Genomic DNA, 17,060 nt, shown 5'->3' with positions numbered 1-17,060 from the left:
CACTTTTAACCAGTCATGAATCTGAAGGCACGGGTTTCTCATTTGCTGGAGACTTAATTGCAAAGGGACAAGTTAATCTGGTGAGCTTATGTTTTAATGAGAATGCATGACATGTTAAATGCATTAAAAATAGTCCTACTGCCTGCCGTCAGGAAGCATGATCCGCCTTATCCACCATCAACTTAATTCTCAACTTTCATTCCACCACTGGGAAGCTGACTTTTCGCCTCTCACACAATCAAGTTCACCCACCCACCTCGTTGCTCGATTCAGGCAACAGTGCAAGATTCTGGCCTATATTCGCTATCTATGTCTGTTGAAAATCAAGGGGATGATGATTGCTATGGTTCGGTACTAGTGTCTGTGGAGGTCTGAGTGTCTGTACTAAATACATTTAAGGATCATTTTTCAATAAAGAGTTCCTATCAATTCACAGCTCATTACTAGCAGTGGCTTTTCATCTCCTTTTCCATTTCTACATGGTGATATTATCTGCAGATATGGAGTGAGCATCCACATATGGATGCTAATCAAGCCCAGGCCTCTCTTGACTCTATTCTGTCAGACTGTTTGTCCAACATCCAGTCATGGGTGAGCCCTAACTTCCTGCAACTAATATTGGGAAGATCAAAGCCATCATCCTTGAACCCCACCACAAAATTCACATCCTTACCACTGACTCGATGCCTCTCCTCAGCCACTGTCTTAGGCTGAACCCTCTAGTTACAACCTCGGCATCCTGTTTGATCCCAGAGATTTTAAGTGTCTCCCACACAAAGACCCACTTCCTCGTCCATAGTATTAACTACTGCCTCCTCTTTCTCAGCCCATCAGCTACTGAAATCTTCATCCATGCTTTTGTCATCTCCAGAATCAATTAAGCTTGGCTTTCACCCTCCATAAAATTCAGTTCATCAAAAACTTTGCTGCCTATCTGCAATCTAACACTAAGCTCTGCACACTGCCTATCTGCCTGATCTATGTTAATTCCTCCATTGTTCAGTCTAGAATATGGTCTGGAAGAGAACTCACTTCCTAATTAAGCTTTCATCCCAAATGATATTCTGCGATATTTTTAATTCTGTGTTAAGGTATGTGTAGTGTGTCAAACTCAGAACATCAAATGCAATGCCATTGAGTTACTTTGCATACCCTGTTAGTTTATTAGTGAGTGATACAAGCTCACATCTTATATGGTATAAAATCGAAAACAAAGAACAAAAAAAAATTGCACTGGCTTAATTTATAGTCATATGAAAACTTATGAAAAAGCTAAAAGAACATGATGCAATCTATAGTGGATAATATACTATTTGCATACAACAATCTCTGCAGACAAATGCATATATGTTCTTACTCAACTGCTATCTTTAAAATTAGTTTATAATTCAATATGACTACCTGGTCAACTGTTGAAGGCCTCCCTGTGTAGTAATTCTACACAATGCTACATCCACAAGTTTCTATACCAGATTTCATTAAAGTGGGAAATCATGTAGAGCCTTAATAGCCTTGAAGTCAATGATTTACATATAACTCCAGTAAGGGTGATGCCACTTCACAGTGCTAGGTCAAAGTTCCCAACCAGTGGCCCCTTTAGGTTCCCATTCCGCCCAGTGTACACATATTCATTAACTGACAAACGATAGACAATTCCACCAAATTTGGCTCTTTAAGTTTGATTACTGCTCTGCCAATTTTTGACATGCAGCACATTCAATTGACTTGTGAGTTTGAAATACTGACCATCAATGTACAAACACAGATGGTTTGCATTCTTGAAATGTTAGAGCCAGACACTAACATCAGTGACTAATTTTCCAGCACTGATATTCATCACTTTGAAGAGCTATAAAGTGACAGAAAATGTTGATTGCACAGGTATAGGGATGAAAAATTGCTGTGACCTTTGACTAAGTAATAAACATGCAATATATTTTAACAATACTGTTATCTTGCCTTTCTTCTCTGGCAGCAAAACGATAACAAGACAGGCTGCGCCTCCCACAAGAAGGAATCCCGCTAGTGTCCGTCTGCGACCTGACCTAATGGAAGAGCAGGAACAATAATGGGTGACAACAAAAAAAGCAGTTCAGACATATTTGTGCCATACCACAACATATTTTCTGAGTACCAATTCTGATTTTTCCATGAAAACACTGGTAGCTGATTCTATTAACTACTTCCTCTTTACTTAGGAGATCCACAAATAAAGAAACTCTTCTAGTCACTAAACACTATTCATAATACTACTCATACTAAATAAAAAATATATTGTTATTCTCATTAATATTGGACTGTTAACATTTCAGAAGTCCAGAATACTGCAAAAGCACAAAATGGGGATTTTTATTTTCAATTTACAAGACTAGTGGTTTCATATGAATATGTCACAAAACCAGATTAGGTCATTAACCGCATATGCTAAGATTGTTTACCATAATTTACAAAATTAGGGCACAAAGCTACTTGAGTGAAAAGATATATAATGTTATGTCATCAGATCACAGAGCAGAAATTTAATCATAAGTATTTCAAAACGAATGAATCATTGAATTGCTATGTAATTAGGGAACACCCATTTTGCACTTTCAGGATTTCACAACCAGCAGAACCAGATAAACCACTTTTGACTGCGTTGGCTGAGGGGAGGACTGACAACAAGAAAAACACCGTGAACTAGCTTAAATTACAGTACGAGATTTTTTAGCATCAGCTGAACTACTAGATCCAGATGGGGCCTCAAATTAGCAGTTTATCCAAAAGACAGCACATATGTCAATACAGCATCCCTCAGCACTACAATGAAATGTCTTTATATGTTAAATTCAGGAGTAAGGGTTGAATCCACAGCTTTCTGATTCAAAAGGGGAGATGGTGTTGTCAATGGAGCTAAATCCACTTTAGGAGTTAAACTCCTGAAGTAAGTAATCATCAGTCTAAGGCAGCAAATATTCACTAAATTATACCATCAGCAACTGAAAGAGCCTGCTTTCTGGACATTAGTATGAAACAACTGAAGGAGCGGCTAAGCACCGTAAATGGTTGTCAGCATGGACCTCAGGGTCAGTTAAAAGTTATGAGTGAAGCACCACCATCAACATTACAGTCAGTTCAATTGTTGAAAGACTTCCAAAATACATCAATGGGTGTCAATACAAAACAGGGAACCATTTTAGAAAGTGAGATAAGCTGCAAATAATTAAGGAAGAAGAATTTTATAAGGATATTTGCATGCATAATGGACAAAGGTTTTGTCAACTCACCAAGTGCGGTTCATCAGAAAGAAACAGAGAGGATATGAAGGCAACTCAGCTAATCCAGAAAGTGCTATGTTTAGATATCGATCGCCACCCATGTCACCAGCATTTAGAGTCAGACCATAATATACAAGACTGCATATTAACCTGATGGGGAAGGAAAGAGCACAAAAAATACAAAAAGATTATTTTGAAGTTCAAGTCAAATGTTCCTGGTTTTATTTCTGAAGCCAAAATCATTTTCTTTGTATTCATCAAAAATGACTTGAATAAGTTATAGAGTGCAGTGTTTTGTTGGGTAGCCATAAAAGATCTCTTAGAATTTTAACAATCCAATAACAGAATAAAAGATTGACAAGAGTTAAAGCCCAAACGTAGCATTACGGAAAAATCCTGTTACACGATTAGAAACTTGAAAAAAAACTGTAGATTCAAAATGCCAGTGATGCAAAGAATCAGGCCTGTAATTCTACATATGTGCTGAATTTCAGATCTCAGTTGTGTTGAACAGATTCCAGGATCCGGGGAAAAAGAGTCGTGGGATAAGAAAATAGAATATATCAGGCCATTCTCAAGTTTCTTTGTAGCAGATTGCAGATATCCAAACATATGCAGTCTGTTTAGTCCCAAACACATTACAAACACACATCGCACAGGAGATACAGCACAGAAACAAACCATTTGGCCCAGCCAATCCATGCTGCCATAAAAGGTCCATGCAAGCCTCCTCTCATCTTTCCTCATCTAACTACCAACATAATCCTCTATTCCCTTCTCCCTTCTTTTATAAGGATATTTGCATGCATAATGGACAAAGGTTTTGTCAACTCACCAAGTGCGGTTCATCAGAAAGAAACAGAGAGGATATGAAGGCAACTCAGCTAATCCAGAAAGTGCTATGTTTAGATATCGATCGCCACCTCAACCCCTCAACCTTTTGCCTCAACCCCTCATTGTGGTAGCACAACCATAAAGGGTAAAACAGTGTACCAAAATAATCTGACACATACCACACAAACATCATTATCAATGTCCTGCCCAAGAGAATACGATCCCGGAAAAGGTCAAAGATACTAGCGGATTCATCACCATCTTGGACAATTGGTGGCTTCAGAGTCACGGTACACTTCGGCTGACCACACTTCTTAGCAAAGTTCTCAAGTATATTCCTTGCTTCATTCCATCGTCCTTGAGCATACAGCCAATGTGGAGATTCTGGGATACATCTACAAAAAGGCAGTCACAATATATTATTGTAAAATTAAAAGTTAGTAACAGCTGAAACACATGCACACAGGTGTCTATTTATGTACCCATTTTAACCAGGTAGGTAACTAAAAATTAAGCAAAATACAAATTAATCTCACCAGAAATACAAATAAAATCCAACTGAAATAAATGCTTCTGTTGATGAAGGAAAACCTTCCAGTAAAAACCAATAGTATGCCTGTAAATAGAATTTTCCCGCAGTTTGGTGCCCAAATAATTCTTGGCGACAATAAAAGTATCAAAAAAAGTTAAAATGCTTCTTGGATGCATATATTACAGCATAAAGAACTGAAAAGTAATTTACAAACAACCTTGCTTACAGGACACTATGACAATTTTGTCAAGAACATCACCAAACTTTATGGCTACAATTAAAAGATAGGTTTCCCATTAATGCTGCACTGACTGCATGTTTTATCAACACTTTTTCAGCCTCTATGGACTTGTTACAGTTTTGGGTTTTTACTTACTTTTTTTTTAAGCTCAATGCTGAAAGCCTTTCCTTTGGACAAATTTTATCTTTGTATTACGTCCAATATATAACAATTCTGAGATTCTGTAATATCCATTAATATAGTAAGTCCAGGGGTTGGTTGAAGGTTATTTAAGTATAAAGTAGTAAATTTTGGTTTCTGGAATGTTACAGCTCATGGCAGAGGATGTTCATCACAAAGGAAGAGCCAGAACATTAATTTTAACAATTACCTGGCCACACAGAGTTTAAAATATACATTAAGGACCCACTATAATTGGAAATTACAAAGCAACACTTGGTCATAGTACAACGCATGGTATTTTAATGACTGTGATTAAAGGATCTACTTAGGGTGACAAGTACAGAATTTCTGGGAGTTGTTTTTATGATCATGGTATTAGTAGTAGAAATAAAGTACCCATAGATCACAGCTGTTATGATCCGTGGCCAGACCCCCAAATATATTTGGTATGATCCAGTTAGTGATCAGTAACTTTTTGTATAAAAGTAGACAAAGTTTGATATTCAAGATAAAAGCAAAAGACTGTGGGTGATAGAAATCCAGAACAAAAACAAAAATACCTGGAAAAACTCAGCAGGTCTGACAGCATCTGCGGAGAGGAACACAGTCAACGTTTCGAATGACTCTTCAACAGAACTAAGAAAAAATAGAAGAGGTGAAATATAAGCTGGTTTTGGAGGGGGGGGGGGGGGCAGGGGTGGGACAGGTAGAGCTGGATAGAGGGCCAGTGATAGGTGGAGATAACCAAAAGATGTTATAGACAAAAGGACAAAGAGGTGTTGAAGCTGGTGATATTATCTAAGGAATGTGATAATAAAGGTATAGATAGCCCTAGTGGGGATGGGGTGGGGGGAAAGGGATCGAAATAAGCTAAAAGGCAGAGATAAAACAATGGATGGAAATACATTTAAAAATAATGGAAATAGATGGGAAAAGAAAAACCTATATAAATTATTGGAAAAAAGGGGGATTGGAAAGGGGGTGCAGATGGAGAAGAGAGTTCACGATCTAAAATTGTTGAACTCAATATTCAGTCCGGAAGGCTGTAAAATGCCTATTCGGAAGATGAGGTGCTGTTCCTCCAGATTGTGTTGAGCTTCACTGGAACAATGCAGCAGGCCAAGGACAGACATGTGGGCATGAGAGCAGGGTGGAGTGTTGAAATGGCAAGCGACAGGGAGGTCTGGGTCATGCTTGCGGACAGACCGAAGGTGTTATGCAAACCAGCACCCAGTTTGCGTTTGGTCTCTCCAATGTAGAGGAAACCGCATTGGGAGCAACGAATAAATTGAGGGAAGTGCAAGTGAAATGCTGCTTCAATTGAAAGGAGTGTTTGGGCCCTTGGACGGTGAGGAGAGGGGAAGTAAAGGGGCAGGTGTTGCACCTTATGCGGTTGCATGAGAAGGTGCCATGGGAAGGGGTTGAGATGGAGGGCCTGATGGAGGAGTGGACCAGGGTGTCCCGGAGGGAACGATCCATGCCGAATGCCGCCCGGGGGGGTGAAGGGAAGATGTGTTTGGTGATGGCATCATGCTGGAGTTGGCGGAGGATATCCTTTGAATGCGGAGGGTAGTGGGGTGATAAGTGAGGACAAGGGGGGCTCTATCATGGTTCTGGGAGGGAGAGGGAGGTGTGAGGACAGATGCGCGGAAGATGGGCCAGACACAGTTGAGGGACCTGCCAACCACCATGGGTGGAAAACCTCGGTCAAGGAAGAAAGAAGGCATGTCAGAGAAATTGTTTTTGAAACTGACATCATCAGAACAGATGCAACGGAGGCAAATAAACTGAGAGAATGGGATGGACTCCTTACAGGAAGCAGGGTGTGAGGAGACGTAGTCGAGGCAGCTGTGGGAGTAGGTAGGCTTGTAATGAATATTGCTGGACAGTCCATCACCAGAAATTGAGACTGAGAGGTCAAGGAAGGGGAGGGTCAGAGATGGACCACATGAAAATGATAGAGGGGTGGAAATTGGAAGCAAAATTAATAAATTTTTCCATTTCCAGACAAGAGCATGAGCAGTACTGAAGCAATCAATGTACCGGAGAAAGAGTTGTGGAACGGGGCCGGAGTATGACTAGAACAAGGAATGTTTCACATACCCCATAAAGAGACAGGCATAACTGGGGCCCATGCAGGTACCCATAGCTACACCTTTTATTTGGAGGAAGTGAAAGGAGTTTAAGGAGAAATTGTTCAGTGTGAGAACAAGTTCAGCCAGACGGAGGAGAGTAGCGGTGGATGGGGATTGTTCGGACCTCTGTTCAAGGAAGAAATGGAGAGCAATCAGACCATCCCAGTGGGGGATGGAGGTATAGAGGGATTGGACGTCCATGGTGAAGAGGAGGCGGTTGGGGCCTGGGAACTGGAAATTGTTGATATGATGTAGGGTGTCAGAGGAATCACGGATGTAGGCGGGAAGGGACTGGACAAGGGGAGAGAGAATGGAGTCAAGATAGCAAGAAATGAGTTCCGTGGGGCAGGAACAGGCTGACACAATCATTCTGCCGGCACAATCCCGTTTGTGGATTTTGGGTAGGAGGTAGAAGCGGGCCGTCCGAGGTTGGGAGACTATGAGCTTGGAAGCTGTGGAAAGAAGATCTCCAGGGGAGATGAGGTCAGTAACAGTCCTGGAAACAATGGGTTGATGTTCAGTGGTGGGGTCATGGTCCAGGGGGAGGTAGGAGGAAGTGTCTCCGAGTTGACGCTCAGTCTCCGTGCTCACATCTTTGGGCAGGAGTCCTCTCCCAGTTCAACAGATCCTTATACCTGCCTCCAATATTCTCCCTCCACCTGGACCCCTGGATTCTTACCTTCTCTTGATCTTTTCATTGAGAACTGTCGACGTGACATCAGTTATCTCAATTTCTCTGCACCTCTCACACACTCTAACCTGTCTCTCTCTGAACTTGCTGCACTCCGTTCTCTCAGGTCCAACCCTGACATTGTCATCAAACCTGCTGACAAGGGTGGTGCTGTTGTTGTCTGGCACACTGACCTTCGGTCTGTACACAAGCATGACCCAGACCTCCCTGTTGCTTGCTATTTCAACACTCCACCCTGCTCTCATGCTCACATGTCCATCCTTGGCCTGCTGCATTGTTCTACTGAAGCTCAACACAATCTGGAGGAATAGCCCTTCATCTTCCGACTAGGCATTTTACAGCCTTCCGGACTGAATATTGAGGTCAACAATTTTAGATTGTGAACTCTCTCCTCCATCCCCACCCCCTTTCTGATCCCCCTTTTTTCCAATAACTTATATAGATTTTTCTTTTCTCACCTGTTTCCATTATTTTTAAATGTATTTCCATCCATTGTTTTATCTCTGCCTTTTAGCCTATTTCGATCCCTTCCCCCCCCCACCCCAGCCCCACTAGGGCTGTCTATACCTTTATTATCACATTCCTTAGATAATATCACCGGCTTCAACACCTCTTTGTCTTTTTGTCTATGACATCTTTTGGTTATCTCCACCTAACACTGGCCCTCTATCCAGCTCTACCTGTCCCACCCTCCCTTAAACCAGTTTATATTTCACCTCTTTTCTATTTTTCCTGAGTTCTGCTGAAGAGTCATACGGACTCGAAACGTTAACTGTGTTCCTCTCCGCCGACGCTGTCAGACCTGCTGAGTTTTTCCAGGTATTTTTGTTTATGTTTTGATATTCAAGACACTTCCTAAGAGAATAAAACCACAAGGTTCCAAAATCAACTTTACTATACAAGGTCAGGAAGATTAAACAATTTACAAAATCTTATACTTCAATGTCAGGATTAATATGTGAATTAACAGATAAACTATGGTTGAACACCGCACACAGCACAATAAATGGCAGATGCGACCAAGACAGGTTCCATAGGTCTCTCAACAAACTAGCCAAGCATCAGTAAACATTGAGTTAGCTAATCTCGTTGGAACGTTGTCTCTCTCGTGGGGGTTCCAGTCTTCATCTTCGAAGATCGCACCTTGGAATCCTCTCCAAATGTTGCTCCAACTTGGACAGCATCAATGATGGCCCACCTCGTAAGGTTTAAATCTCTTCTCTCAAGATTCCATTCTCCTGGATTCCAGAGTCTGCACTCCTGCACCAACTCGAGCACAACTTCAGCTCTTCTGGCCAGGCTAAGCAGAACACTACTGCTCCAAAGGGTTACATTCACCCCAATGGCTCATGGCATGGAGTCACCAACCTTTTGCTGCCTTCTTCAATCACCAGGGCTTCTCCTGAGCCCTTACCACAGTCCGCCTTCCACACCCCTTTTTCTGCTTGGAACCTCTTTCCCTGCTCCTCTTTCTTCTGAATTGGAACCTCTCCCTGTCCCCTGCCTGGGACTCTTCTTGAATATGGTGTCCCGCTCATGGTTACATGACTGGAGTTTTTGCATTGTTTCTTTTTTTCCTCTTCACATAGGCACCGAGAACTCCAAAATGCATTGCTGTGCATTCGCAGTCCCCTCCCGGTCCACGCATGCATGGAAATTCCTGCGGCATGCTGGGAGTTGTATTTCCCAGCCTCCCGACAACAAGGTAAGTCTGGGTCTCATAACACAGCATATAAGATTACCCTTTTTTTTTCCATGCCAAAAATCATGTTTAGACCAATACTTGCATATATATTGACTCCCACCCCCCTTTTCTGCTGAGAAATGTTCTACTTGCATTAGGAGCTGGCCCCAATTTTTCACCTCAGAAATGCGTGTTTTACTCACCTTCTAAGTCAGCGCAGGGGATCAAGCTGATGATACAGGCTGTGTTGCCATGATGATGCGCAGGAGTCTAAGACACGTCCACAATAGCAGGCCATGCATGGCAAAAGACAAACAGAAATCGATTCTCCAGCAAAAAAGTGAAGTATGAAGCTGGGTTCAAACTAAAAGTCAAAACATTTGCTAACTCATCAAGTAATTGTGCTGCAGTAAGGGAATTTGGTTTAGTGAAAAACTGGTGAGAGAATGGAAGGACAAATCCGCAAGAAAAACCAAACTTGCTGTGAGAACAGGAACCAGCCAATGGCCTGATCTTGAGAAGCATGTATCACAATGGGTCCTCGACCTCGTCACTGCATATCGTACTTAAATGGACCAAATTGAACCTTGAATCCAGCAAAGAAAAAAGAAAAACATTTCAGAGCAATAGCTAATTGGTATAGCCACTTTATGGAACAAAAAGGTCTAGTGTTGCAGTGGAAGACCAAGATTGCCGGAAGGTCTCAATGCCAAAATTACCAGTTTCCAACAAGTCATCAACAGACAGCAGCAGAAACATTAGTACCCATTATGCCACATCAGCATATGAATTTCAATATGCCCAGCATACTGAGAAGTGGAAAGGTTTGAAAACAGTTCTGGTGAAAGCCACAAGACATGAGAAGACAACATTCATGGTGGTACTAGCCTGCATGGCCGATAGACGAAATTAAAGCTTATGATAATTTTCAAATGTAAAACCATGCCGTAAATAACGCTCCTTGCAGGAGTTTTTGTGCATGTCCATGACAACAGTTGGAAGGATGATGATGGAGTGAAGTTGTGGATCAATAGTGTGGAATAGGCATCCCAGTGGCCTGAACAAAGCAGATTAGTGTGGGATATGTTCAGATTCCATATAAGTGGTGAGATCAAGAGGTGTGTGCAAAGAAATAACACCCAAATTGCAGTTATATCAGGGGGTCTAAATCCATAGTTCAACCTTTGGATATGTGCCTCAACTATCCATTCAAGAATTATGTTCACGCCGAATGGAGTAGGTGGATGGTTGATAGAGAAAATCCTTCACAGAGTGGAAATGTGCACACTGCCCCACTTGATGTTGTGTGGTTTTGTCATTAAATTGTGGGATGCTATTAATGCATTAACTGCCACTAGATCATTCAAAAAAATCTGGGGTATCCAACTGAATGTATAGAGAGGGTGATAATTTGTTGTGGAGGGATCATTCTGAAAATGAAAGCGCTAAATCTGATTCAATGATGCCATAGTCAAAGTAACTCAGTGAATTTAAAGAACTCTTTGCGTCGGATCTTAAAAGCTGTCGTCAAAATGTTTTCACTATAGTTAATTGTATGCTTGTAGAATTAATTAATTCAATAAAACGTGTCACATTCAAATTAAATCAATTATCAGTGGGTTTTTTTTCACATTTTAAAATGGCAACCACCTACACCGGCCGTACACATTTTATACCTGGCATATTCACCCAAGCCTGTTTTAAGATGGATTTTGAGAGGCTTCAAAGGTCAATTTGGTCGCCATGATTTATGGTTTTGGAATTTTATCCATATGGGTTCAACCAGTATCTCTGAACTTTGGTTAGAACGTTTCATCAGGGGGCCATTCAACCTCTCATCCCCTGGATAATCTGTTATAGCATGGGTGGATAATAGTGATGGATCTATATTGAAACTAAATGGATACAAGGGATTCTAAAAGAATAGAATGGATCACAAAAAGGTGGTGGTGGAAGTGGATATAGAAATGTCACCAGTTAGCAGGTGAAATAGTATGGCTGCAGCTGTATCATGCAGTAGACCTAAAGCTGGTACTGTATGTTATCGATACACCATAGCTCAGTTAAGAAAGTTTTGCATCCAATAACTTACTTTTAAGGTGCAGTCATTAAAAGGCAATTGTGGTAAGCTAGAGTGCAGAGTAAGATCCCACAAACGCCAAGACATGATTTATGAGATTTGGCATTTGGAAAATTAATTAAGATTGTGCTTGAGGAATTAGAGCAGAAGAGAAATTTTGTGGTTTTAGTGGACAGGTCATTAAAATCATCAGCACAATGTTATCTGTTAAAAATGCAAACAGAATGTTGGAATACATAGCAAAGGATATGACCTATAAATCCACATGTCATTTCAAAACTGTATTCAGCGCTGATGTGACCACATTGGAATACTGCAGCAGTTTTGGTCTGTGTTTCAAAAAGAATATTCAGTTATAAGTGGAAGTATGGAAAGTAGGTGCACAGTTGTATGATGAAAGATTGAATACCTGGGTCCTCCCTCTTTGAAAAGTGTAAACCAAAAAGGGACCTGGTAAAATGTTTCAAACAGTGTTTCCCAAACGTTTTCCCCCCACAGTGTGACCCCATTTTAATGCCCCAAATTTTGCATGATCCCAGAGTGAAAATCTGGTTGGGCTGGATGGGGTGGGGGAGGGTACAAGAGTTGCTGAGCAGGGTAGGGGCCTTCAGGGGCAAGCTTTTTGGAGGGGTGAGTTTCAGCTGCTGAGCTGGGCAGAAGGGGGGTGAGCTTGAGTATGGTGGGAACTGCTTAAAACTGGATGGGTTTTTCAAAAAAAAAGTACTACCTTTCCACAGCCTTACCTTTTTTGCAGCAGTCCTAGACGCAGCCATCTTCAGCTGCTTCATCAATGACCTTCCTTCCAACATAAGGTCAGAGATGGGGACGTTCACTAACAATTGCAGTGTTCAGCACCACTCAACCCCTCAGATACTGAAGTAATCCATGTCCAAATGCAGCAAGATCTGAACAACGTCCAAGCTTGGGCTGACAAGTGGCAAGTAATATTCACGCCACACAAGTGCCAGGCAATGACCATCTCCAACAAGAGAGAATCAAGCCATCAGCCCTTGGCATTACCATCGCTGAACCCCCCACTAACAACATCCTGGGAGGTTACCATTGACCAGAAACTGAACTGGACGAGCCACATAAATACTGTGGTTACAAGAGCTAGAAGACTACAAGGCTAGAATCCTGCAGTGAGTAACTCACCTCCTAACTCCCCAAAGCCTGACCACCATCTACAAGGAACAGGTCAGGAGTCTGATGGAATTCCCTCCACTTGCCTGAATGAGTGCAGCTCCAGCAACACAAGATGCTTGACGCCATCCAGGTCAAAGCAGCCTGCTTGGATTGGAACCACTCCCACAAACAAACATTCACTCCCTCCACCACTTATGCACAGTGGCATCAGTGTACACCATCTACAAGACATACTGCAGGAACTCACCAAGGCTCCTTAGACCGCACCTTCCAAACCCATGACCACTAACACCTGGAAGGGCAAGGGCAGCAGACGTATGGGAACATCACCACCTGGAAGTTCCCCTTCAAGCCACTCACCATCCTGAATTGGAAATCTATCACCGTTCCTTTACTGTCGCTGGATTGCAGCAGTTCAAGGTGGCAGCTCACCACCACCTTCTCAAGGGCAATTAGTGATGGGCAATAAGTGCTAGCCTAGCCAGTGAAACCCACATTCCATGAATGAATTAAAAAAAACAGGCCTCAAAGATCTGTCCATTTATCTATGCCCACCCATTAGGAAAAAACCCAATGATTTAAACAGGCCTTGCAGTTGTTAGCATCCTGTCCAGCTCCACGGCTACCATTGCTGCACTGAAGATTGCGACTCCAAAATCTTGTCTCATGACACCAGTGTTGGTTAGTTGCAGGGTGGCAGAGAGCAAATGCTTTAGTTTATTATAACAAATTCAGACATATTAGATCCAAGTAGGTTTCTCTGGCATGTACAGAACCAAGGTACTAGAGAATATGTTTAACTTTTTTAAAAATTCATTCACGGGATTAATTAAGTGCAACAAAATAGGAAACACAGGAAGAACTTTATATTTTTCATAAACTAAATGGATGGTAATTTGTGGAAAAGCTGTGGGGTGAAACAAGACAGGTTCAGGAAGGATGATGACAAGTTCTTGTCAACAAATGGGGCACAAATGCACCAAGGAAATCTTAGACAGGCTTGCTACTTTAAATACTTTGCAATATAGTAAGATTTAAAAACAAGCAGAAATTTTCTTCAATTAGTGAAGAAAAATAAATAGATTCTAATGTTTCTAATGCTCTACTAGCTCTGTGACAGTCAACAGTTCACAGGTCAATATATTATTGTGTTGTTGGGTTCAAGTAGTTTTAATAACTCCCGAAGGCTGCCAGCTGCAAACACTAACTTTATTGTAGCATATTTACAGTTATGAGAACACTCCCTTAAACTAGCTTCTTTCCACGCTTTCTCCTAGATTTTCGAAGCACATGACAATGTCACTTCTTTCTGTGGCATCACAATAAACCCTTTATAGGACTTAGTCTAACGTACTCCAATATACAACATCTCACCAGAAGTCTCTGTTCAGACTTCAACATTCTCTGTTTCCGAAAATCCAATGTTTCAGACTCCGAGTCATTCTGAACATGAGTGTTTTGAAGTGTCATAGGAAATACTCCCTTTTTTTCCCCTCTCCTTGTTCTCTCTTTTTTTGAGATTTTCACCTTCTCTTACACTGCTAAGTGTTGGGGTGTCTTCGCTAGTCTACTGCTCTGGATGCTGTTGAAAACAATTTGAACTTGTAGATGGTTTGGGATCACCTGCTTCAGTGTCTTCTTTAATTTCTAAAGATTGCAACCCCAAAGTCTCTGACTTTCACCCTGTTCTCCCTGTCAAAGATCTGATAATGTTTTTGCTCGTGACGATTATCAGTGTTTCATCTGTTCAATTTAAGTTTCCTCTCTTTTTCGCACTCTCTCGAAGTTGGTATCTTTCACCTGTGAGAACAATGCACTTGGAAGGGTAGGAATCTGAGCCTGCAACCTTCTTCCCATGGAGTAACTTGCCCCGAGCCAATCTTTTCTGCAAGGATGCAAATTCATTACTCAAGGCGAAAGTTGAAAATACGCATTCTTTTCCAGTCATAGCTTTACAGTTCTGACAACTCTCTCGGCTTTTTTCATTAGCTTGAGGAAACCTCAGTGAGCTTGTTGCGTGAACAAATCCAAATGATTCTGTAAACTCTTGACAAGCTATGTTCACGAATTGTGGACCGTTACCTGATTATCACAATATCAGGAATCCCATAGACTACAAACATTCTTTCAATAACATTATCACTGCTTCTGATGTGTGACTATGTAACTGCTTCACCTCATCCACCCCAAGTAGTAATCTATTACTATTATGATCATTTTCCCTTTATATTCAAATAAATTCATTCCTTGGCGTTCCCATGGCCTTGTAGGAAAAGATGATGACAGTAATAGTTCTTCTGATTCCTGTTTATGAATTCTACATGCGATACGTCTGCATATCATTTCTTCCAACAAGTTCAAGACACCCAGCCACCAAACCGAATACCATGCTCTGACTCTGCACTTGGTAATACCGAAACGACTTTGATGCAGGCATTGTAAGATCAAGTCTCAATGCCTTTGGGATTTCTATTTTATCACTGTGCACCAATAAATCCTCAATCATTGTCAGGTGTGCTCTCGCCTTGAAATATAGTCTCAATGCAGGACTATGTGGTGTATATGCTGGCCATCTTCTAATGCAAAATTCTCTGATCTGTTTACATTTCTTGTCTGATTATTGAGTCTCTGATTTCACTCAATCTGTGTGGTTGCTGATAATGTATGGATTGTCATTAAAGCAAACTCTGACCTCTTCCACAAATTCAATGTCACATTTTTCCAGATTCTCTGTTCCAATCATTGATAATGCATCTACTGTGCTTTGTTTCCTTGAACATATACAGTATGATTTAGTATTGATGGCAACGCTGCAAGCCCTTTCGAAATCAATAGTGGGACTAAAGGTTTATGGTCTGTTTCTATCATAATGTGAAGGCCCAAGAAGTAGTCAGCTGTGCACACATGGCTGCTGATGCTCCTTTTTCAATTGCTGCATATATCTTCATTGTATCTGTTAATGAACTTGATGTGTAATAGACTGGTCTGCATTTTCCATCTCTTTGTATCTGAAAAATTACTGCACCCAATCCTGTAGAAGCTTCCATTGTGATTATTGTAGATAATTCCGGATCGTAACGCATTAATAATATCTCCGATGACATCACCCTCTCCTTGATTTTTTTGAATGATTGCTGATGCGTTTTTTTCCCAACACCATTCATTGTCACGGCGTAATAAGTGACATAGTGGCTCGTTGAGCTCTTAAGAAATTTTGTCACTTGAATCCCATGACCCTTTGTAACTCTGATGTTCCTTGGATCTGGATTTTTTTTATAACTCCGGTCTTCAGTGGACAACCTTTATTCCTGATGCACTCATTACGTGACCAAAAAACTTGATATAAGGCTGTGAAAACTTAAACTTACCGTTGAGTGTCAATCCTGGCTCTTATAGTCTTCTCAGCGCTACACTCACTCTCATGTCATGCTCAGTTGAGGGAACCCATGTACCGACATGTCATGCATGTGGCAAACAATTCCATGTAAGCCCTCCAAAAGATTTGCCATTGTTCTTTGAAAGACCTCTGGTGCTGATGTTATTCTAAAGAGTAACCTGTTAAAACAATCTTCCAAATGGTGTTATGAAAGTTGAGAAGTTTGGACTCCTCTTCTAGTGGCATTTGCCAGAATCTGCTTTTAGTGTCTAATTCAGAGAATATTTAGCTCTTCCCTAATTTTGTTAAACTCTCATCTACTGATACCATTGGATGGACTCCTTTTTTCACAGCTTTACTGAGTTGAAAGACATCAACATTTTTATGGAACAGTTTAGCTTCGTAACCAGAGTCATCCCCGAGCACCATTAGTCAGTTCTTTTATGGGTGAAATAACTCGTCTTACCATTGACTCAGCCTTTTTCCTTACCTTTAGAAGTAAAGGGTGCAGAACCTTTGAGTGCATAGAAGCATATTGGTTTCGCTTCTGGGGTTAGTGTTACATGGTACACAGTTTTTAGGTCTCCCAATCCTGTAAATAACTTTGGAAACTCAGTTCTGAAGTCTCCGGATTGACCTTCACCATTCTTTATTTCTATTCTGCCTTTCTACTTAAGAGCAAACAACTCTGATCTTGGATTACGCACAGTACTTCAGGAATTACTTTCTCTGTGCTTTAAAGTAGCTGTTAATTCTCCCAGAACCTTCAGCTCTGCTCCTCCTGACCCGTGTAGCTTTTGTAGGATAGTTGAAGAATTCTTTTGTTCAACCATGGTTCAGCATCTGGAAGAGCTGAAACTACTGCTCCAGTATCTAGTTTGAAATGTGCCCTGTGATCTTCTACCGGGATCTCTGCACTCCA

The 17,060-nt window shown here is 41.3% G+C and overlaps 1 protein-coding gene across 5 annotated transcripts in view; it reads right to left on the bottom strand.

Annotated features, from left to right (window-relative positions):
* LOC121290894 (solute carrier family 22 member 15-like) overlaps positions 1 to 17,060 on the bottom strand; it is a 73,375-nt gene that overhangs the window by 39,632 nt on the left and 16,683 nt on the right. For all 5 annotated transcript variants that reach the window (XM_041211925.1, XM_041211930.1, XM_041211927.1 and 2 more), the window contains 3 exons: positions 4,271 to 4,486; positions 3,267 to 3,407; positions 1,960 to 2,045 (listed from right to left, as the gene is read on the bottom strand). In XM_041211925.1, the coding sequence (XP_041067859.1) occupies positions 1,960 to 2,045; positions 3,267 to 3,407; positions 4,271 to 4,486 (443 nt within the window). The remainder of the gene's footprint in view (positions 1 to 1,959; positions 2,046 to 3,266; positions 3,408 to 4,270; positions 4,487 to 17,060) is intronic.

Source organism: Carcharodon carcharias, chromosome 18, assembly GCF_017639515.1.
Source record: "Carcharodon carcharias isolate sCarCar2 chromosome 18, sCarCar2.pri, whole genome shotgun sequence".
Lineage (NCBI taxonomy): Eukaryota > Metazoa > Chordata > Chondrichthyes > Lamniformes > Lamnidae > Carcharodon > Carcharodon carcharias.
Note: the sequence above shows the minus strand (reverse complement) of the source record. Positions and strands in the feature narration are given on the sequence as shown.